Genomic DNA, 24,386 nt, shown 5'->3' on the forward strand with positions numbered 1-24,386 from the left:
TACGCCTCATTTTGGTGCTGCCATTGGTTTTGGGGGTTTCCTTATAACCTCATAACCTTTGGTGGTGCTATTTGAGGATCCAACCAGCCTCTGGGCTGTTGACATGACAGACAGACATGAACTGGAACTGGAAAGGTAGTGAACATGATCTTACTTAAAATACAACCCCGTCATTTGCCTGGTGTAAAGATGGGGAATCACAAAATCATCTTCAAGGTTGCGAACGGTGGGGCTCGAAGCCTTCTTCTCCCTAACGAAAGCTTACATTTACCCGACCCGTACCACGTAGCCGACTCGCTTCCTGGTAGCGGTTCAAGTCTCCTCCCCACTGTATATACAGTATTGAAATTTATAACTGTTAGAAATTCTAAATTGACAGTTAAATGGTTAGGAAAGAAAGAAACAAACCGGAAAGTAATCAAACGCGATTCCAGAAAATTTATGCACTTATCATCGTGGATTTCCTTGCATAGCCTTATTTGGGTGTTAAGCTTTTCTTGAACATCAAACATATTAACTTGTATGGAACCTTATCCAACCTGTACTATGGTGGTACCTGTATTAGCTGAGTAATCACAGGTTTTTAGGTCCTAAAACTATGTACTCTGAACATGTTCCTGGTGTAGCAGATTAGGATACCGAGCGAAATTCCTCTCAATCAAGGATCCAATAACAGAAATTTTCGTGCGTCTTTGCACAAATGTCTGAAGAGGTTATCCTTTTCGTTCGTAGCCAGCTGCTGTTTACAGGAGGCCAATGTTAGCCACTAAGGGCCATCTAGTGTATTTTTATTACAGAATTTACGACATACTTGCAAGACTTATAACTGTCGCATTCACACAATGATCGCTGTGATATCCGCTTATAACGCAAACTATCGCATGACGTCGACGGATTGGATAGGTCGCCTGGTCATTTCGTTGGGTAATGTGGCCACCTTCCATTAACAAACATAGGGGAATGCGTCCATAAGTTACAACCATCTCGAAGAGAAATCAAAGTGAGGCAGTGGTGTATGCACTTTAAAACTATCTTAAGACAAAATATCTATTAAATTGTTGGTGGATATAAATGTACTTCTCACAAACGAACTTTTCCTCGTGAGGAACTATTTCGTATCTCCTTTATAACCCTTCTACCGGTAGAAAATATGTCAGCCCCCCCTTCATCTGTATGAATTAGTTGACAAGCTAACGTATCGATTATGATAAATGTCCTGTTGACACACGTACTTCAGCCCCTGTTTGCCCGAATTCATAGACGTTCTTCTCATTATGTCTGAGCTATCAAATGTAACACACACGGATTAGAACAGAGCACAAGTAATATTTCGAAACTGAAACACTGAAAATAAATTTTCATTGATCTAAATCTGATATGGCATTTTTAAACTACAGCATTTGTTGTTTCCTAGAAATAATCAGTACAGTACTCACACTTTTAGTCCTCTGGGAAGATTGGTGACACAGTGAGCGGCGGAGACGATATAAAACTTGCTGATGAGTACTGCGCCACAGCGGAAGAGAGGGGTGTCGAACCTGAGACCTACAACGAAATTCAGTCAGCTAGAAACATATCCTCCTTTCTCACACTTATTGTGGATGCTAGAGTCACTAATGAGACTCACCCATGTAGCCGACACGTACAATCCAAGGGTAGTCACCTGGAGAAGCGTCCTTCCCACCTATAATACGATCTGATTGGCTAAGTCCGCAGCGTTCTTGTTCAAATAAGCGCCAGTTACGATGTTCCCTGGGATCCTTGTACTGGGAAGAGTCTACATCTTTACCGGGCACGGCATCCATGCCTGGAGCATAAAATCACAATATATCAAAAATCAATCACAGTAAAGTACTCAAGAGCTGGGGTGTCGAACTTACGAGGATCGCAGAGAATTTTGTCTGCACTGGATGCATCGCGTGCAGCGCCTGCAGACCTTACCAACGGAGATACTCGTAGCTGAAATTAAACTTATTCAAATACAAACATTAAGAAACAAAATGAAGAGTTATGACTATTTTTGGATGTTATTAGGGGCCTAAAACAGAGTAACATCGTCATTGACTTCTCACAAAGGTGGTCGCGGTTCAAATCCCGGCTAATGCACGTGGCAGTTTTGAAATGAAAAGTCATGCACCTGTGATTCGAATTACACGTAAAACAATGAGATCCCGTGGCTATAATCACCACATCACTTGAAATTACAAGCTGGCTTTAGTTTTGTTTGTTTTGGTTTAATATGGCATTAAGCTAACCTGATCATTTATTTCTCCATATACGCAACAACGATTCCTTACAACCAGTTTCTAAAGATACAAAATTATAAAATGGGAACACTCATCTTTCCTTACGACAGGGATATCGGTGTTATTTATCCTTTACCTGTGATACTGCTTAAATGTAAGAATGTAAACAAATACAGTAAACATCTAAAAGTAAATTGCCTTACATTTGCATGTTTATGATTCCTTCAGACTACCAACATGATTATAAAACGGGATGAACCGATACATCACGTGCCGTCTATTGCCGCGGGCTGCCAATTTGACGCACGTCATCTGGAATTATATACTGTACATATTCAGTTTACATTGTGTTCGGCATGAGTAATACAACAATCAAGTGGGAAAAGAACTGTTCGTGTTCTGATAGTTAGTTTGTACCACTTTCCTCATACTGAATAAGTCTGAGGAAGTTTTAATAATGAACTGTAGTTAGAAGTATAGATGCTGTACTGAATGTCGTTCTTCACTTAACAACGGATATAATTCTTTTCGGAGTAGGGATTGAGCTGGCACCCGTTTCTTGTTGTGTGTAAATATTCCCCGAGTGTGTAGTAATTGCACTATTGTAACTGTGTAGTCCATAGTGTAATTCAGAAGGAATATAAAGCCTTTGGCTTTTAATTTCTTCAGGTAATGTTTGTCGATTTCACCCAAAAATGCTTCTATTTTAAATTATGTCGATATATAGAGTTAAAATAATGAAGGAATCTATTGAAATCTAAATTACCTAAACATCGATTAACGACTTTTGTACAGTGCATTTGAATTTGCATTGGAAATTCATTGAACAAAACTTAATGCTGTGTATAATTGCAACAAACAAATTGCGACGTTCGCGTAACTTAATGAAAAGATAACCTAAACAGCAATCTTCCTGAAATAGTCTAGAATAAGATTGTTCTTATAGAGCTGCAGTTCCTTAGCAAAATTTACAATCCAAAATATATCATTGAGAATACCTAAGGCTTTGTTTACATCTATCTATATATATATAAAATAACTTGTCCTGACTGACTGACTGACTGACTGACTGACTGACTGACTGACTGACTGACTGACTGACTGACTGACTGACTGACTGACTGAATGACAGATTCATCATCGCCGAGCCAAAACTACTGGACATAAAGAAATGAAATTTTGGGAATACATTCATATAAAGATGTACGTGCTCGCTAAGAGAGGATTTTTGGAAATCCCGTCGCTAAGGGGGCGAAATTTTAAAATGAGCGTATCTATATCTCAAAACTTTAAAAGTTTACAGATGTAAAAATTGGTATTTAGAATCTTCTTAACAAATAAGGAAATACGTATTATTTTGTTTCCGGAAAATACCAATAGGAGGGGTGAAAAAGGGGTGAATGCCTGTAATCCGGTACCGGTACTTATATATCAAAAACTGAAGATATTACAGACCTGAAAATTGGAACTTTTTTCTTTTAATAATAAAGAAACACGTATTTTTTATTTTTGGAAAATCCAAATAATGGGACGGTGAAAAGCGGGGTGAATTTTTAAAATGAGTGTATGTATGTCTCAAAACTTTGAAAGTTTACAGATGTAAAAATTGGTATTTAGAATCTTCATTCAAAATAAAGAAACACGTCTTTTTTGTTTTCGGAAAATCCAAATAGGAGGGGTGAAAAGGGGCGAAAAAGGGGGTTGAATGCATTTAATGAGGATACTTATATCTCAGATACTGAAGATATTACAGACGTGTAATTTCGTATTTGGAATCTGCTTTAAAAATTAAGAAATACATAATTTTTGTTTTCGGAAATCCACTTAAGGGGGTTTTTAGAATTGAAAAATTAATTGAATTATTTGTATGAAGAAACTATTATCTCAAAAACGAAAGATTTTGCAGACGTGAAAATTGGTATTTGGAATCTCTTTTAAAAATAAAGAAACATGTATTTGTTTTCAGAAAATCCAATTAATGGGGGGGATGAAAAGGGGGTGAATTTTTAAAATGAGTGTATCTATATCTCAAAACTTTTAAAGTTTATAGATGTAAAAATTGGTACTTAGAATCTCCATTTAGAAAAAGAAACACGTATTCTTTGTTTTCGGAAAATCCCAACAGTAAGGGTGGGAAAGGGTGCAAAAGTGGTTGAATGCCTTTAATGAGGATACTTATATCTCAGAAACTTAAGTTATTAAGGACCTGAAAATTGGTATTTGGGATCTCCTTTTCAAATAATGAAGCACGTATTTTTTTTTTTTGAAAAATCTTATTAATGGGGTTAAACAGGAGTGACAAATTGGGGTGAATTTTTAGAAAGTATATATATATATATATATATATATATATATATATATATACTAGCAAGATACCCGTGCTTCGCTACGGTATTGTACTGACATTTATATTTGAATGCTTATTGTTTTATACATAATCCGCCGAAATTCGCGATCTGACTCTTTTTCTGAGGGAATCCGCCAAAATTCGCGATCTGACTCGTTTTCTAATAGATTACGGCAAGTTTCCTCCCATTTTTTAATCTTTCTTTCCAGCAATCGATTTCGTCCTTCCCGGGCTAGGTCCAGGTATTCCACCCGGTCACTTGGGTCCCTAAATCTTTGCCATCTTTTCCTATAAGCATTTTTAATATGGAACAAATCCTTCAGGAGATCAGGCGTGGTGTCGCCTTGGGTGCCTTGGCGGTACTGAACCCGCGACCGGACTGCATTCTTAGTCATTACCCGTCCAGGACCCGTTTCCAGCGCGGTCCGCACATTTGACGACGGTCCAGAACATTAACATTATTATTATTATTATTATTATTATTATTATTATTATTATTATTATTATTATTATTATTATTATTATTATTATTATTATTATTATTATTATTATTATTATTATAGATGATCTGGACCCCACAGCAAGATGCAAGACCGCTACTTGCCGGTAAATTACATCTGCTGCATTGTCATTGTTGAGAATGTGACCAGCACCATTGTCGGGCGTAGGCAAGTGTGCGGGATTTCTGGCCATACGAATGACATACTTCCGTGCATTATTGACCTTATTATGGAGGCGAAAAATTGGACGGTCAATCTCATTCCTATCCTTTATTTCAAATGTGTTTAAATTTTTATTTTATATGTCAGGAGAATCTACTGTAATCTAAGAACGTTCTCCGAAGGAAAAGATGGCTCTTGAAAACGAACCCAGGAAAGATTAAAAATGATCGGTTTATGATCAGAATAAGTACATCGAAAATCTACAGCCTGTTTCCAGTCATTCGACAGGATCAGGAATGGAATGAATAAAGCCCCCATCTAGCGACGACAATAGGAATTGTGCCGGCAGCCGAAACCTGTCGCACTCCCCTGCGGCAATGATTAGTGGATGACAAATGAAATGAAATGATATTGGACAGTGTTGCTGGAATGAATGATGACAGGGAAAACCGGAGTATCCGGAGATAAACCTGTCCCGCCTCCGGTTTTTCCAGCTCGAATGTCACATGGAGAGACCGGGATTTGAACCACGGAACCCAGCTGTAAGAGGCCGGCGCGCTGCCGCCTGAGCAACGGAGGCTCCTTATAAATACATTATGAACAGTAAAATCAATTGGTCTAACCTCCTTTTACACCCCACCGCCGTAAAGTTTATTTACCTACCCCCCAAAAAGAAACTAAAAGAAGGCGTGTTTCTTTATGTTTAAAGGAGATTCCAAACACCATTGTTTACGTCTATTACCTTCAGTTTTGAGATTAAAATAATTCACTTTTTTTCCACTTTCACACTTCCCCCCCCCCCCAAGTGAATTTCCCGGCAAAAAATACTTGTTCCTTTAATAGTGAAGGATCTTCTAAATACCAGTCATCACGACTGTGACTCTGTAACTTCTTCAGTTTTTGATTTATGTGTCCTCATGAAAGGAATTCAACTCCTTTTCACTCCCGGCGCCCAAGATGATTTGCCAACCAAAACACGTTTTTCCTCCTATTCGGATTTACAGAAAACAAAAAATACGTGTTCCTTTATTTTTAAGGAGATTCTAATATCAATTTTTACATGTGCATACTTTTAAAGTTTTGGTTTATAGATACACTCATTTTAAAAATTCACCCCCATTTCCCCCACCCATTAATTGGATTTTCCAAAAACAAAAAATACGTGTTTCTTTATTTTTAAAAGAGATCAAAAGTACCAATTTTCACGTCTGTAGGCCCTAACAACTTTAATTTTTATTAGATGTATGTATTCTTGAACAATTAAGTCAATTAATTTTTTCAATTCTTTCACATCCCCCCCCCCCCCCTCCTTCATTGGATTTTCCGAGAATACGTGTTTGTCTACTTTTAAAGCATTTTCCAAATATCATATTTCACGTCTGTAACATCTTCATTTTTGAGATAACTGGAGCCTAATTAAAAGAATTCAGTCACTTTTTACCCCCCCTTCCACCTAAGTGGTATTGCCGAAAACTAAAAATGCACTTTTCTTTACTTTTAATAGAGATAAAAAAAAACCATTTTTCACTTGTGTAACATGTTCAGTTTTTTGAGATATACTGTATAAATTCTCAATTTAAAATTTCACCCACTTTTTAGTTCCCCTTAGGAGGAGTTTCCAAAAACAAATCACCTCTGTTTCTTTACATTTACAGAAGATTCCAAATACCACTTTTTACGTCTGTAACATTCTACGTTTCTCTGATATTCTGTAGATATAGTCTTTCAAAAAATTCACCGCAATATGTCACTCCTGTTTAACCGCCATTAATTGGAATTTTCGAAAACAAAAAATACGTGTTTCTTTATAGTTAAAGGAGATCCCATATACAAATTTTCAGTTCTGTAATATCTTCAGTTTCTGAGATATATGTATCCTCATTGAAGGCATTCAACCCATTATTCACCCTTTTACACCCCTCCTATTCGGATTTACAGAAAACAAAAAATACGTGTTCCTTTATTTTTAAAGGAGATTCTAAATATCAATTTTTACATGTGCATACTTTTAAAGTTTTGGTTTATAGATACACTCATTTTAAAAATTCACCCCCATTTCCCCCACCCATTAATTGGATTTTCCTAAAACAAAAAATACGTGTTTCTTTATTTTTAAAAGAGATCAAAAGTACCAATTTTCAGGTCTGTAATTTCTACTGTTTCTGAGATATAAGTACCGGTATCCTGATGAAAGGCATTCAACCCCTTTTTACACCCTTTTTCACCCGTCCTATTGGGGTTTTCTGAAAACAAAAAAATATATGTTTCTTTATTTTTAATGATGATTCTAAATACCTAATTTTACATCTGTAAACTTTCAAAGTTTGGAGATATAGGTACACTAATTTTAAAAATTCACCCCCTTTTTACCCCCCGATTAATTGGATTTTCCAAAAACAAAAAAATACGTGTTTCTTTATTTTAAAAGGAGATCCAAAACACCAATTTTCAGGTCTGTAATATCTTCAGTTTCTGAGATATAGGTATCCTCATTAAATGCGTTCAACCATTTTTCACCCCTTTCCACCCCTCCTATTGGGATTTTCCGAAAACATAAAATACGTGTTTCTTTATTTTTAATGAAGATTCTAAATACCAATTTTTACATTTGTAAACTTTCAAAGTATTGAGATATAAGTGCACTCATTTTAAAACGTCACCCCCCCCTTTTCACCCCCTTAGCAAAGGAATATCCAAAAATCCTCTCTTAGCGAGCACCTACATCTTAATATGAATGTATCCCCAAAATTTCATTTCATTATGTCCAGTAGTTTTGGCTCGGCGATGATGAATCAGTCAGTCAGTCAGTCAGTCAGGACAAGCTATTTTATATATATAGATTTATACAGTATATCTCAGAAACGTAAAATGTTACAGACGGAAAAACTGGTATTTGGAATCTCCTGTAAAAGTAAAGAAACATAGGTGATTTGTTTTTGGAAACTCCACTTAAGGGGTGAAATTTTAAAATGAGCATTTCTACGGTATATCTCAAAAACGTAACATGTTACCGAAGTGAAAAATAGTACTTTTATCTCTATTGAAAATAAGGAAACATGTATTTTTTTGTTTTCTGAAAAACCACTTGGGTGGAGGGGTAAACGTGACTGAAAATGGGGTTGAATTCTTTTAATTAGGATACTGACATCTCACCAGCTGAAGATGTTACAGACGTGAAATTTGGTATTTGGAATTTCCTTTAAAAATAGAGACATGTATTTTTTTGTTTTCGGAAAATCCCAATAGGAGGGGTGTAAAAGTGTGAATAAAGAATTGAATGCCATTAATGAGAATACATATATCTCAGAAACTGAAGATATTACAGAACTGAACATTTGTACATGGGATCTCCTTTAAAAATAAAGTAACATGTATTTTTTTCTTTTTTTAGAAAATTCAATTACTGGCGGTTAAACAGGAGTGACAAATTGGGGTGAAATTTTTGAAGGACTATATCTACAGAAAACCTGAGAAACGTAAAATGTTACAGACGTAAAAAGCGGTATTTGGAATCACCTGTAAATGTAAAGAAACATGGGTGATTTGTTTTTGGAAACTCCATTTAAGGGGAACTAAAAACGGGGTGAAATTTTAAAATGAGAATTTCTACAGTATATCTTAAAACTTAACATGTTACAGAAGTGAAAAATGGTACATTTTATCTCTATTAAAAGTCAAGAAACGTGTATTTTTAGTTTTCCGAAATACCAGTTGGCTGGAGGGGGGGGGGGGGGGCGGTAAAGTGACTGAAAATGTTGAATTATTTTAATTAAGCTACTAATATCTCAAAAATGAAAATGTTACAGACGTGAAATTTGATATTTGGATTCTGCGTTAAAATAAAGAAACACGTATTCTCGAAAAATCCAATGTAAAGGTTTCAAGTTTACACTCATTTTATAAAGTCACCCCCCTTTTCACCCCCATATTTGGATTTTCCAAAAAAAGAAAAAAAATACATGTCACTTTATTTTTAAAGGAGATCCCAAGTACCAATTTTCAGGTCTGTAATATCTTCAGGTTCTGAAATAAAAGTAGCCTCATTAAAGGCATTCAACCCATTTTTCACCCTTTTCCACCCTTATTACAGTATCAGGATTTTCCGAAAACAAAAAAGTACGTGTATCTTTATTTCTGAGGGAGATTCTAAATACCAATTTTTACATCTATAATCTTTAAAAGTTTGAGATGTAGATACACTCATTTTAAAAATTCACCCCCTTTCCACCCCCCATTAATTGGATTTTTAAAAACAAAAATATACGTGTTTCTTTATTTTTAAAGGAGATCGCAAACACCAATTTTCAGGTCTGTAATATTTTAAGTTTGTGAGATATTATTATCCTCTTGAAAGGCAATCAACCCGTTTTTCCCTCGTTTTCACCCCTCCTAATTGGGTTTTCCGAAAACAAAAAATACGTGTTTCTTTATTTTTATTGAAGATTCTAAATACCAATTTTTACATCTGTAAACTTTCAAAGTTTTAAGATATAGATACAATCATTTTAAAATTTCACCCCCTTTTCACCCCATTAGCGATGGAATATACAAAAATCCCCTCTTAGCGAGCACCTATATCTTAATATGAATGTATCCCTACAATTTAATTTCATTATGTCGAGTAGTTTTGGCTGGGCGATGATGAATCAGTCAGTCAGTCGGTCAGTCAGTCAGGACAAGTTATTTTATATATATAGATAGCTTGTCCTGACTGACTGACTGACTGATTCATCATCGCCGAGCCAAAACTACTGGACATAAAGAAATGAAACTTTGGGGATACATTTATATTAAGACGTAGGTGCTCGCTAAGAGAGGATTTTTGGATATTCCGTCGCTAAGGGGGTGAAAAGGGGGTGTGAAATTTTAAAATGAGTGTATCCATATCTCAAAACTTTAAAAGTTTACAGATGTGAAAATTGGTATTTAGAATCTTCTTTAAAAATAAGGAAAACCGTACTTTTTATTTTCAGAAAATCCCAATAGGATGGGTGAAAGAGGGTGAAAAAGTGGTTGAATGTCTTTTAATCAGGATACCGGTACTTATATCTCAGAAACCGCAGACATTACAGACCTGAAAATTGGAACTTTTGTTCGCTTTTAAAAATTAAGAAGCACGTACTTTTTTGTTTTTGGAAAATCCAAATAATGGGAGGGTGAAAAGGGGGGTTAATTTTTGAAATGAGTGCATCTATATCTCAAAACTTTTAAAGTTTACAGATGTAAAAATTGGTATTTAGAATCTTCATTAAAAATAAAGAAGCACGTATTTCTTTGTTTTCGGAAAATCCCAATAGGAGGTGTGAAAAGAGGTGAAAAAGGGGTTGAATGCCTTTAAAGGAATACTTATATCTCAGAAACGGAAGATATTACAGACCTGAAAATTGGTGTTTGGGATCTCCTTTAAAAATTACGAAACACGCATTTTTTGTTTTTGGAAAATACAATTCATGGTGGGGCTGAAAAGGGGGTGAAATTTTAAAATGAGTGTATCTATATCTCAAAACTGTTAAAGCTTATAGATGTAAAAATTAGTATTTAGAATCTCCTTTAAAAGTAAAGAAACATATATTTTTTTGTTTTCGGAAAATGCCAATAGGAAAGGTGGAAAAGGGTGAAAAACGGGTTGAATGCCTTTAACGTAGCTACTTATATTTCAGAACCTGAAGATGTTACACACCTGAAAACTGATGTTTGGGATCTCCTATAAAAATAAAAAAACACGTATTTTTTTAGTTTCTTAAAATCCAATTAATGGGGGGGGTGAAAAGGGGGCGAATTTTTAAAATGAGTGTATCTATATCTCAACACTTTTAAAGTTTATAGATGTAAAAATTGGTATTTAGAATCTCCTTTAAAAATAAAGAAACATGTATTTTTTTGTTTTCGGAAAATCCCAATAGGAAGGGTGGAAAAGGGTGAAAAAAAGGTTGAATGCCTTTAATGAGGCTACTTATATTTCAGAACCTGGAGATATTACAGACCTGAAAATTGGTATTTGGGATCTACTTTAAAACTAAAGAAGCAGGTATTTGTTCGTTTTTGGAAAATCCAAATAATGGGGGGGGGTGAAAAGGGGGGTGAATCTTTAAAATAAGTGTGTCTACATCTTAAAATTTTAAAAGTTTACAGATGTGAAAATTGGTATTTAGAATCTCCCTTAAAAATGAAGGAAAACGTATTTTTTTGTCTTCTGTAAATCCCAATAGGATGGGTTTAAAAGGGTGAATAATAGGTTGAATGCCTTTAATGAGGATACATATGTCTCAGAAACTGAAGATATTGCAGAACTGAAAATTTGTATATGGGATCTCCTTTGAAAACAAAGAAACACGTATTTTTTTTGCTTTTGGAAAATACAATTAATGGCTGTTGAACAGAAGTGACAAATTGGGGTGAATTTTTTGAAAAACTATATCTACAGAATATCTGAGAAACGTAAAATGTTGCAGACGTAAAAAGTGTGTATTTGGAATCTCCTGTAAATGTAACGAAACATAGCTGATTTGTATTTGGAAAATCCACTTAAGGGGAACTAAAAGTGGTGAAATTTTAAAATGAGAATTTCTACAGTATATCTCAAAAAAGTTAACATGTTACAGAAGTGAAAAATTGTATTTTTTATCTTATTAAAAATAAGAAACGTGTATTTTCAATTTTCGGAAATACCAGTTGCGCGGGGGGGGGGGGGTAAAATTGACTGAAGATTGTGTTGATTTCTTTTAATTAGGCTACTGATATCTCAAAAATGAAGATGTTACAGACGCGAAATTTGATATTTTGAATCTGCTTTACAAAGTAAAGAAACACGTAATCTCCGAAAATCCAATGGGGGGGGGGGTGAAATTATTGAAAAATTAATAGACTTAATTGTATGAGAATACTTACATCTAATAAAAATTATATTTGTTACAGGCGTGAAAATTTGTATTTGGATCTCCTTTAAAATCAAAGAAAAACGCGTTTTGGGGGGGAATAATCTTGTGGGCGGGAGTGAAAAGGAGTTGAATTCCTTTCATGAGGACACATAAATCAAAAACTGAAGAAGTTAGAGTCATGATAATTGGTATTTAGAAGATACTTTACTATTAAAGAAAAGAGTTTGGTTGGGGGGGGGGGAGTGTGAAAGATGTGAAAAAAGTGAATTATTTTTATGGGGATACTTATATCTCAAAACGGAAGGTTATAGACGTGAACATTGGAGTTTGGAATCTCTTTTAAACATAAAGAAACACGTCTTCTTTTCTTTTTTGCGGGGGGGGGGGGGAATTAAACTAACGACGGTGGGGTGTAAAAGGAGGTTAGACAATTGATTTTACTGTTTATTCATTCCATTCCTGACCCTGTCGAATGACTGGAAACAGGCTGTGGATTTTCGATGTACTTATTCTGAGCATAAACCGATCATTTTTAATCTTTCCTGGGTTCATTTTCAAGAGCCATCTTTTCCTTCGGAGAACGTTCTTTGATTACAGTAGATTCTCCTGGCATATAAATAAAAATTAAAAACATTTGAAATAAACGATAGGAATGAGATTGACTGTCCAATTGTTCACCTCTATAATAAGGTCAATAATGCACGGAAGTATGTCATTCGTATCGCCAGAAATTCCGCGCGACAATGGTGCTGGTCACAATGTCAAAAATGAAAATGGCAGCAGATGGAATTTACCGCCAATTAGCGGTCTTGCATCTTGCTGTGGGGTCCAGAACATCTATAATGATAATAATAATATTAATAATAATAATAATAATAATAATAATAATAATAATAATAATAATAATAATAATAATAATAATAATCTGGACCGTCGTCAAATGTGCGGACCGCGCTGGAAACGGGTCTGGAAGGGTAATGACTACAAATGCAGTCCGGCCGCGGGTTCAGTACTGCCAAGGCACCCAAGAAGACACCACGCCGAATCTCCTCAAGAATTTGATCCATATTAAAAATGCTTATAGGAAAAGATGGCAAACATTTAGGGACCGAACTGACCGGGTGGAATACATGGTCCTAGCCCGGGAAGTACGAAATCGATTGCTGGAAAGAAAGATTGAAAAATGGGAGGGAACTTGCCGTAATCTCTCAGAAAACGAGTCAGATCTCGAATTTTGACGGATTATATATAAATCGATATCCATTCAATTATAAATTTCAGTATAATACCGTAGCGAAGCACGGGTATCTTGCTAGTTTTATATATATAGATAGCTTGTCCTGACTGACTGACTGACTGATTCATCATCGCCGAGCCAAAACTACTGGACATAAAGAAATGAAACTTTGGGGATACATTTATATTAAGACGTAGGTGCTCGCTAAGAGAGGATTTTTGGATATTCCGTCGCTAAGGGGGTGAAAAAGGGGGGTGAAATAGTAAAATGAGTGTATCTATATCTCAAAACTTTAAAAGTTTACAGATGTAAAAATTGGTATTTAGAATCTTCTCTAAAAATAAGGACACACGTATTTTTTTGTTTTCGGAAAATCCCAATAGGAGGGGTGAAAAAGGGTGAAAAAGTGGTTGAATGCCTTTAATCAGGATACCGGTACGTATATCTCAGAAAGTGAAGATATTACAGACCTGAAAATTGGTATTTTTGATTTCTCTTAAAAATAAAGAAACACGTATTTTTTTGTTTTTGGAAAATCCAATTAATGGGAGGGTAGAAAGGGGGGTGAATTTTTAAAATTAGTGTATCTATATCTCAAAACTTTTAAAGTTTACAGATGTAAAAATTGGTATTTAGAATCTTCTCTAAAAATAAGGACACACGTATTTTTTTGTTTTCGGAAAATCCCAATAGGAGGGGTGAAAAAGGGTGAAAAAGTGGTTGAATGCCTTTAATCAGGATACCGGTACGTATATCTCAGAAAGTGAAGATATTACAGACCTGAAAATTGGTATTTTTGATTTCTCTTAAAAATAAAGAAACACGTATTTTTTTGTTTTTGGAAAATCCAATTAATGGGAGGGTAGAAAGGGGGGTGAATTTTTAAAATTAGTGTATCTATATCTCAAAACTTTTAAAGTTTACAGATGTAAAAATTGGTATTTAGAATCTTCATTAAAAATAAAAAATCACGTATTTTTTGTTTTCCAAAAATCTCAATAGGAGGGCTGAAAAGGGGTGAAAAATTTGTTGAATGCCTTTAATGAGGATACTTGTATCTCAGAAACTGAAGATATTACAGACGTGAATTTTAGTGTTTGGGATCTCCTTCAAAAATAAGGAAACACGTATTTTTTGTTTTAGGAAAATCCAATTAATGGGGGGTGAAAGGGGGATGAATTTTTAAAATGAGTGTATCTATATCTCAAAACTTTTAAAGTTTGTAGATGTAAAATAGGGTATTTAGAATCTCCTTTAAAAATAAAGAAACACGTATTATTTTGTTTTCGGAAAATCCCGATAGGAAGGGTGGAAGAGGGTGAAAAATGGGTTGAATGCCTTTAATGAGGCTACTTATATTTCAGAACCTGAAGATATTTCAGACCTGAAAATTGGTAATGGGGATCCACTTTAAATATAAGGAAACACGTTTTTTTTCGTTCTTGGAAAATCCAAATAATGGGGGGTGAAAAGGGGGGTGAATTTTTAAAATGAGTGTGTCTATATCTTAAAACTTTAAAAGTTTACAGATATAAAAATTGGTATTTAGAATCTGCTTTAAAAAGAAAATAACACTAATTCTTTTTTTCGGAAAATCCCAATAGGAGGGGTGAAACAAGGGTTGAATGCCTTTAATGAGGATACTTAAATCTCAGAAAATGAAGATATTACAAACCTGAAAATTGGTATTTGGGTTCTCCTTCCAAAATAAAGAAATTTGTTTTTGCAATGGGAAAATCCAATTAATGGGGGATGACAAGGCGGGGTTAATTTTTATACAGTATATCTCAAAAACTTAACATGTTATAGAAGTGAAAAATGGTATTTTTATCTCTGTTAAAAATAAAGAAACGTGTATTTTTAATTTTCGGAAATACCACTTGGGCGGAGAGGGGGGTAAAAGGGACTGAAAATGGTGTTGAATTATTTTAATTAGGCTAACTGTTATCTCAAAAATTAAGTTGTTACAGACGTGATTTTTGATATTTGGAATCTGCTTTAAAAGTAAAGAAACACCTATTGTCGGAAAATCCAATGAATGCGCGGGGGGGGGGAGGTGAAAGAATTTAAAATTAATTGACTTAATTGTATGAGAATACTAACATCTAATAAAAACTTCAGTTGTTAGAGCCTACAGACGTGAAAATTGGTATTTGGTTCTCCTTTAAAAACAATGAAAAACCCGTTTAGGGGGGAATCATCTTGGGGGGCGGGAGTGAAATGGATTCTCCTTTAAAAACAATGAAAAACCCGTTTAGGGGGGGAATCATCTTGGGGGGCGGGAGTGAAATGGAATTCAATTCCTTCCATGAGGACACATAAATCAAAAACTGAAGAAGTTAGAGTCGTGATAATTGGTATTTAGACGATCCTTTTCTATTAAAGAAACAAGTATTTTTTGCCGGAAAATTCACTTGGGGGGGGGGGAAGAGGGTGAAAGTGAAAAATTGAATTATTTTTGTCTCAAAACTAAAGGCAATACACCTGAACATTGGTGTTTGGAATCTCCTTTAAACATAAAGAAACACGCCTTCTTATATTTTTTGGGGGGGGGGGGAGGGGAAATAAACTTAACGGCGGTGGGGTGTAAACGGAGGTGAGACCAATTGATTTTACTGTTCATAATATATTTATAAGGAGCCTCCGTTGCTCAGGCGGCATCGCGCCGGCCTCTCACAGCTGGGTTCCGTGGTTGAAATCCTGGTCTCTACATGTGACATTCCTACTGGACAAAACGGAGGCGGGACAGGTTTTTCCTGTCACCCTCCATTCCAGCAACACTGTCCAATATCATTTCATTTCATTTGTCATTCATTAATCATTGCCCCAGAGGAGTGCGACAGGTTTCGGCAGCCAGCACAATTCCTGTTGTCGCCGCTAGAGGGGGCTTTATTCATTCCTTTCCTGACCCTGTGGAATGACTGGAAACAGCCTGTAGATTTTCGATGTACTTATTCTGATCATAAACCGATCATTATTAATGTTTCCGGGGTGCACTTTCAAGAGCCATCTTTTCCTTCGGAGAACGTTCTTAGATTACAGTAGATTCTACTGGCATATAAATAAAAATTTAAACACATTTGAAATAAACGATAGGAATGAGATTGAGCGTCCTATTGTTCACCTCTATAATAAGGTCAATAATGCACGGAAGTGTGTCATTCGTATCGCCAGAAATCCCGCACACTTGCCTACGCGCGATAATGGTGCTGGTCATATTCTCAACAATGACATTGGCAGCACATGCAATTTACCGCCAAGTAGCGGTCTTGCATCTTGCTGTGGGTTCCAGAACATAATAATAATAATAATAATAATAATAATAATAATAATAATAATAATAATAATAATAATAATAATAATAATAATAATAATAATAATAATAATAATAATAATAATGTTCTGGACCGTCGTCAAATGTGCGGACCGCGCTGGAAACGGGTCCTGGACGGGTAATGACTAAGAATGCAGTCCGACCGCGGGTTCAGTACCGCCAAGGCACCCAAGACGACACCACCCCGGATCTGCTGATGGATTTGATATATATAAAAATGCTTATAGGAAAGGATGGCAAAGATTTAGGGACCCAACTAGCCGGGTGGAATACCTGGACCTAGCCCGGGAAGTACGAAATCGATTGCTGAAAAAAAAGATTGAAGGATGGGAGGAAACTTGCCGTAATCTGTTAGAAAACGAGTCAGATCGAGAATTTGGCGGATTCTCTCAGAGAACGAGTCAGATCGCGAATTTCGGCGGATTATATATAAAACAATAAGCATTCAATTATAAATTTCAGTATAATACCGTAGCGAAGCACGGGTGTCTTGCTAGTAATTATATAAAAGAACATGTCCTGACTGACTGACTGACTGATTCATCATCGCCGAGCCAAAACTACTGGACATGAGGAAATGAAATTTTGAGGATACATTTATATTACAATGTAGGTTCTCACTAAGAGAGGATTTTTGGATATTCCCTCGCTAAGGGGGTGAAATTTTAAAATGAGTGTATCTATATCTCAAAACTTCAAAAGTTTACACATGTAAAAATTGGAATTTAGAATCTTCTTTTAAAATAAAGAAACACATATTTTTTCTGTTTTCGGAAAATTCCACTAGGAAGGGTGAAAAAGGGTGAAAAAAGGTTGAATGCCATTAATTAGGATACTTATATCTCAGAAACTGAAGATATTACAGACCTAAAAATTGGTACTCAGGAACTCCTTCAAAAATAAAGAAACACATATTTTTGGTCTTTGGAAAACCCAATGAACGGGGTGTGAAAAGGGGGATGAATTTTTAAAACGAGTGTATCTATATCTCAAAACTTTAAAAGTTTACAGATGTAAAAATTTGCTATTTAGAATCTTCTTTAAAAATAAAGAAACACGTATTTTTTGTTTTTGAAAATCCCAACAGGGGGGTGAAAAGGGGTGAAAAATGTGTTGAATGCCTCTAATGAGGTTAATTATATCACAGAAACTGAAGATATTACAGATATTAAAATTGGTAATTGGAATCTCCTTTAAAAATATATAAATACGTATTTTTTTGTTTTTGGAAAATCCAATTAAAGGGGGTTAAACAGGAGTGACAATTTGGGGTGAATTCTTAGAAAGACTATACCTACAGTATATCATAAAACATAAAATGTTACAGACGTAAAAATTGATATTTGGAATCTCCTGTAAAAGTAAAAAAAAACATAGGTGATTTGTTTTTGCAAACTCCACTTTAGGGAAACTAAAAAAGGGGGTGATATTTTAAAATGAGCATTTCTACAGTATATCTCAAAAACTTAACATGTTTCATTAATAAAAAATTGTATTTTTATCTCTATTAGAAAAAGGAAAGATGTATATTTTCCGGAAAAACACTTGGGTTGGGGGTGGGTGTAAAATTGACTGTAAATGGGGTTGAATTATTTTAATTAAGATACTAACATCTCAACAACTGAAGATGTTCCAGACGTGTAATTTGGTATTTGGAATCTCCTTTAAAAATAAAGAAATACATACTTTTTTCGGAAATCCACTTAAGGGGGGGTTAAAATTGAAAAATTAGTTGAATTATTTGTATGAAGAAACTATTATCTCAAAAACGAAAGATTTTGCAGACGTGAAAATTTTTTTTGGAATCTGCTTTAAAATTAAAGGAACACTTACTCTCGTAAAATCCAATGAAAGGGGGGAGGTGAATGAATTGAAAAATTAATTGAATTAATTGTACGAGGATACTTACATCTAATAAAAATTAAGAGTAGTTACTGGCGTGAAAATTGGCATTCTTTATAAGCAAAGAAAAACGCGTTTTGGGGGCAAAACAACTTCGGGGTGAGGGTGAAAAGGAGTTGAATTCATTTTATGAGGACACACATCCCAAAAACTGAGGATGTTAGAGTCGTGATATATTTAGAAGTTCCTTTACTATTAAATAAACAAGTATTTTTGTCGGAAAAATCAGTTAACCCGTGGGGGGGGGGGGTGAAGGGAAGTGAAAAAAGTTAATTCTTTTATGAGGATACTTATATCTCAAAACCGAAGCTAACGGACGTGAACACTGGTATTTGGAATCTCCTTTATACATAAAGATAAACGCCTTCGTTTTTGGGCGGCGGGGGTAAATCAACTTTACGGCGGTGGGGTAAAAAAAGAGTTAAAACCAATATTGATTTTACTGTTCATAATGTACTTATTTTCTGATCATAAACCGATCATTTTTAATCTTTCCTGGGTTCGTTTTCAAGAGCCATCTTTTCCTTTCTAGAACCTAAAGTTAGATTACAGTAGATTCTCCTGGCATATAAAAAAAAAATTGAAACAATTTTGAAATAAAAGATAGGAATGAAATTGACCGTGCAAGTGTTCACCTGTATAATAAGGTCAATAATGCACGGAAGTATATCATTCGTATCCCCAGAAATCCCGTTCACTTGCCTACGCGCGAGAATGGTGCTGGTCACATAGTCAGCAATGACAATGGCAGAGATGAAATTTACCGCCAAGTAGCGGTCTTGCATCTTGCTGTGAAGCCCAGAATAATAATAATAATAATAATAATAATAATAATAATAATAATAATAATAATAATAATAATAATAGTAGTAATAATAATAATAATATTTCACCCCATATTATTATTATTATTATTATTATTATTATTATTATTATTATTATTATTATTATTATTATAGCCTGGACCATCGTCGAAATGTGCGGACCGGGCTGGAAACGGGTCCTGCTGGGTAATGACTAGGAATGCAGGATTTGATCCATATTAGAAATGTTTATAGGAAAGGATTGCAAAGATTTAGGGACCCAACTGACCGAGTAGAATACGTGGAACTTGCCGGGCTGAGTAGCTCAGACGGTTGAGGCGCTGGCCTTCTGTCCCTAACTTAGCAGGTTCGATCCTGACTCAATCCTGTGGTATTTGGAGGTGCTGAAATACGTCAGCCCTGTGTCGGTAGATTTACTGGCACGTAAAAGAACTCCTGCGGGACGAAATTCAGGCACCTCGGCGCTTCCGAAAGCTGAAAAAGTAGTTAGTGGGACGTAAAGCTAATAACATTATTATTATTTAATACGTGGACCTAGCCCGGGATGTACGAAATCGATTGCTGGAAAGAAAGTTTGAAAATGGGAGGAACTTTCCCGTAACCTCTCAGAAAACGAGTCAGAACGCTAATTTTGGCGGAATCTCTCAGAAAACGAGGCAGATCGTGAATTTCGGCGGATTATATAGAAAACGTTAAGCTTTCAATTATAAATTTCAATAAATTACCTTAGCGAAGCATGGGTATCTTGCTATTATATATATAAAATAACAGTCCTGACTGACTGACTGACTGACTGACTGATTCATCATCGCCGAACCAAAACTATTGGACACAAACGAATGAAATTTTAGGGATATGGTCCCAAAGGGAGGATTTTTGGATATTCCATCGCTAAGGGGCTGAAAACGGGGTTGAATTTTTAAAATGAGTGTTTCTATATCTCAAAACTTTAAAAGTTTACAGATGTAAAGAAAGGTATTTAGAATCTCCTTTAAAAACAAAGAAGCATGTATTTATTGTTTTCGGAAAATCTCAATAGGAGGGGTGAAAAAGGGTGAAAAAGGTTAAATGCCTTTTATGAGGATACTTATATCTCAGAAACTGAAGACAGTACAGACCTGAAAATTCGTATTTGGTGTCTCTTTTGAAATAAAGAAACACCAATTTAATGGTTTTTGGCAAATCCAATTAATGGGGGGTGAAAAGGGGGTGACTTTTTAAAATGAGGATATCTGTATCTCAAAAACTTAAAAGTTTACAGAAACACGTACTTTTTGGTTTTCGGAAAATCCCATTAAGGGGGTGAAAATGGGGAAAAAGTTGTTGAACTCCTTTTGTGAGGAGACTTATATCGCGAAAACTGAAGATGTTACAGACATGAAAATTGGAATTTGGAATCTCCTTTGAAAATAAAGGAACACGTAATTTTGTATTTAAGGATAATCCTATGAATAGCGGGTGAGCAGGTGTGACAAGCGGGGTGAATTTTTAAAAAGACTTTATCTGCAAATTTATCTCAGACAGGTAACATATTACAAATTTGAAAACTGGTCATTGGAATTTCCTGTAAAAGTAAAGGAACATAAATATTTTTTCTGAAAATCCACTTAAGGGGAACAGAAGAAGTGGGTGAATTTTTAAAATGAGTGTATCTGCAGTATATCTAAAAAACTTAACATGTTGCAGGCCTGAAAATTGGTATTTGGAATCTTCTTTAAGAATAAGTAAACACGTATTACTTTTTATTCTGAAAAACCCTTACGGGGGCGGGGTGTGTGAAAGAATTCAAATATTCCTTGAATGATTTGTATTTAATATATATACCAAAAATCTAAAGATGTTACAAACGTGAAAACTGGCATATGGAATCTCCTCTAAAAATAAAGAAACACGCATTTTTCGGTAAGGGGAATCTACTTGGTAGGGGGAGGGGAGAAAACGGAGATGATTTCCTTTTACGAGGATACATATATCTAGTAAACTGAAGAAGTTACAGTCGTGCTCTTCGTATTTGGAAGCTCTTTCAAAGAAATGGGTACTGTTTATTTTTGGAAAATTCACTTAAGTGGGGAGTGTGAAAGGAAGTTAAAAAAATGAATTCCTTTTTCGTAGAAACTTATGTCTCAAAACTGAAGGTTACTTGGAAATTGATATTTGGAATCTCCTTGAAAAATAAAGAAACACGCATTTTTTGGGCGGCGTGAAACCAACTTAATGGGCGAAAAAGGAGTTGTATTCTTTTCATGAGGATACTTATATCTCAAAAACTAAAGATGTTAAAGACGTGAAAATTGGTATTTGGAATCTCCTCTAAAAATAAAGAATCACGCACTTTGGGGAAGGGGGAAATCAGCTGAATGGGTAGGAAGGGTTGGGGGGGGGGTGAAAAAGGAGTTGAATTACTTTTGTGAGTATACTTATATCTCAAAAACTGAAGATGTTACAGACGTGAAAATTAGTATTTGGAGTCTCCTTTAAAAATAAAGAAACACGCATTTTTTGTTCAGAAAATCTACGTAAGGGATGTGGGGTTGAATATAAGTAAATAAGGATTTGAAATATGTTTAGGAGGATACTTTATCTTAAAAACTGAAGATGTTACAGACGTGAAAGTTGGTATTTTGAATTTCCTTTCATAATAAAGAAACCCTATTTGTTTTCTTTTTGGAAAGTCCACTTAAGGCGGGAGAGGGGTGGAAAGAAGTGAAGAAGAAGTTGAATTATTTTTATGAGCATGCATTTATCTCAAAAACTGTAGGTGTTACAGACGTACAGACATGAAAACTGGTATTTGGAATGTCCTTTAAAAATTATGAAACACGTATTTTGTTGTTTTCGGAAAATCCAGTTAAGGGGCTGAAAGAAATTGGAAAAGCGGTTGAATTTTTAAAATGAGTACAGGTATACCTACATTATATGTCAAAAACTTAACGTTAGAGACAAAAAACTTGGTATTTGGAAAGTCTTTTAAAAATACAGGAACCCGTACCTTTCTGTTTTCGGAGAAGGCACTTAACAGGGGGTGAAAAGAAGTGAAAAATAGTTGAACTATTTTTATGAGGATACTTATATCTTAGAAACTGAAGATGTTACAGACGTGAAAATTGGTATTTGGAAACTCCTTTAAAAATAAAGGAACACGTATTTTTGTTTTCGAAAAATACACTTATACGGAGGTGAGGGTGGGGAAGGACTGATCAAGGGATGAATTATTTTTATAGGGATATTTATGTACAGTATATCTCAAAAACTGAAGATGTTACAGATATGGGAATAGGTATTTGGAATCTGCTTTTAAAAAAAGAGACATGTATTTATTTTTCCGACTTGAGAGAAGACTGTTTCTCGCATGTATAGTTCTATGTCGCATGGTCGCCTTAGCCTCAAAAGGTGATCCCACAAACATGGTTTACAAAGAATTTCTGGGGTAATATACATACAGACGTACATTATCGTTATAGACTGTTATGCCTTTCAGCGTTCAGTCTGCAAGCCTCTGAGAATGAAACTCAATTTTTCGGTAATTTTTTTACACTTTAGGATAATTCAGATATTGTCTTAATACAATGCCGAGGAACGATTACTTTGATGACATTACGAAATCCACGCGGGCGAAGCCGCGGGTAATTGCTAGTATTGAATATATGTATTCCGAATCTAAACATTTTACCCGTATTTATATAAATGTTTTCCGGAATGAGAAACTCACGTGGTAGGGCGCTGAGCTCAAGTTGGCGGGTTCAGTCACGGCTCAAGCCAATAGTATTTCAACGTGCTCAAGTACGTCAGGCTGGGTAAATTTACCTGCACTTAAAAAACTCCTGCGGAACGAAATTATGGCATCTCGGCGTCTCCGAAAACCATAAAAGCAGTTGGTGTGACGTAAAATAAATAATATTATTGTAAAATGTTTTGGATTAATTCGGCGAAGGAGCACTTAAGCAACTGAAACAGTCTTCCCGCAGCATACTCTATATGATGCTATGGTTCTGGAAAAGTACTCTCGGAATGTGAAAAAGAGGCACTCATAACATAAAACGTATTAAGGAATCTGCACTTGATTACTCACCTCGGAATTTGTCTTCACCACTAGCATTCATAACTATACATACAAGTAAGAACCATGCGAAGCGTAACATCTTGATGGTCTGCTTCTTCCCTCTCCTGCAACACATGCAACTTGCTGTAACTGATCTGAGAATTAATCTCCCATATGTAATTGTGATTCATGACAGAGGATTCTTAAAATAATTTTCGCAGTACATGACTGATATTACAAGATCTATTCCACTTAGTTGTTTGAATACCCTCGAATACTCTGACCAATATTCAAAGCAAAATTTGGATTACTAATTTAGAAATAAAATGTGACACTATCACTGCACACTTTAGGGTAATTCAATTGATAGATTTAATTGATTAACCAAAACAATAAGTATTATAAATTTGTTATGTTTTCATTTTCTGATAATATGCAGAGCAATGGGGTAAGATGAAAGTGAATCATTTTCGAAAAATAATTCAGTATCTCACCAGTTTCTTGCAGATAATTTGTGGCACGCGTACCGTTAGCAACACAAATGATTATGAACTAATCATTGGTAAAATATAAATATTGGTCAGCGGAATAGTTAGTTTAGGTTCGATTAAGTATGTTTTAGACAGCATAAATACTAACACATGACCCGTATGTGTACAAAAATACTTCAGCTCCCACATGTGGAGAATGTTAACTTATCCGAAGTAAACTAAAATGATGTTAAAACTCTAGCGATGATGTAAAGCTTTACACTAATGATTCACTTGCAGACAATCCGCATGCTATGTTGTCACCGGCAGAAGGCGCTAACGCAAGGCCTAGACCACTCACCGCTGATGAAGGCGCAGACTAATACGACGAGAGTAGTCCACGATCTTAGAGAGCAGAGCGCGGTGCTGCTCGTGCCAGGCGCAGTT

The 24,386-nt window shown here is 35.3% G+C and overlaps 1 protein-coding gene across 1 annotated transcript in view; it reads right to left on the bottom strand.

The window, feature by feature from the left end:
- LOC136863564 (CLIP domain-containing serine protease B4) overlaps positions 1–23,605 on the bottom strand; it is a 426,945-nt gene extending 403,340 nt beyond the window's left edge. The window contains exons 1-3 of the mRNA XM_067139944.2: positions 23,500–23,605; positions 1,628–1,807; positions 1,437–1,545 (exon numbers count right to left, since the gene is read on the bottom strand). Of these exons, the coding sequence (XP_066996045.2) occupies positions 1,437–1,545; positions 1,628–1,807; positions 23,500–23,605 (395 nt within the window). The remainder of the gene's footprint in view (positions 1–1,436; positions 1,546–1,627; positions 1,808–23,499) is intronic.
- Positions 23,606–24,386: the final 781 nt, after the last annotated feature.

This window comes from Anabrus simplex, chromosome 2, assembly GCF_040414725.1.
Source record: "Anabrus simplex isolate iqAnaSimp1 chromosome 2, ASM4041472v1, whole genome shotgun sequence".
Lineage (NCBI taxonomy): Eukaryota > Metazoa > Arthropoda > Insecta > Orthoptera > Tettigoniidae > Anabrus > Anabrus simplex.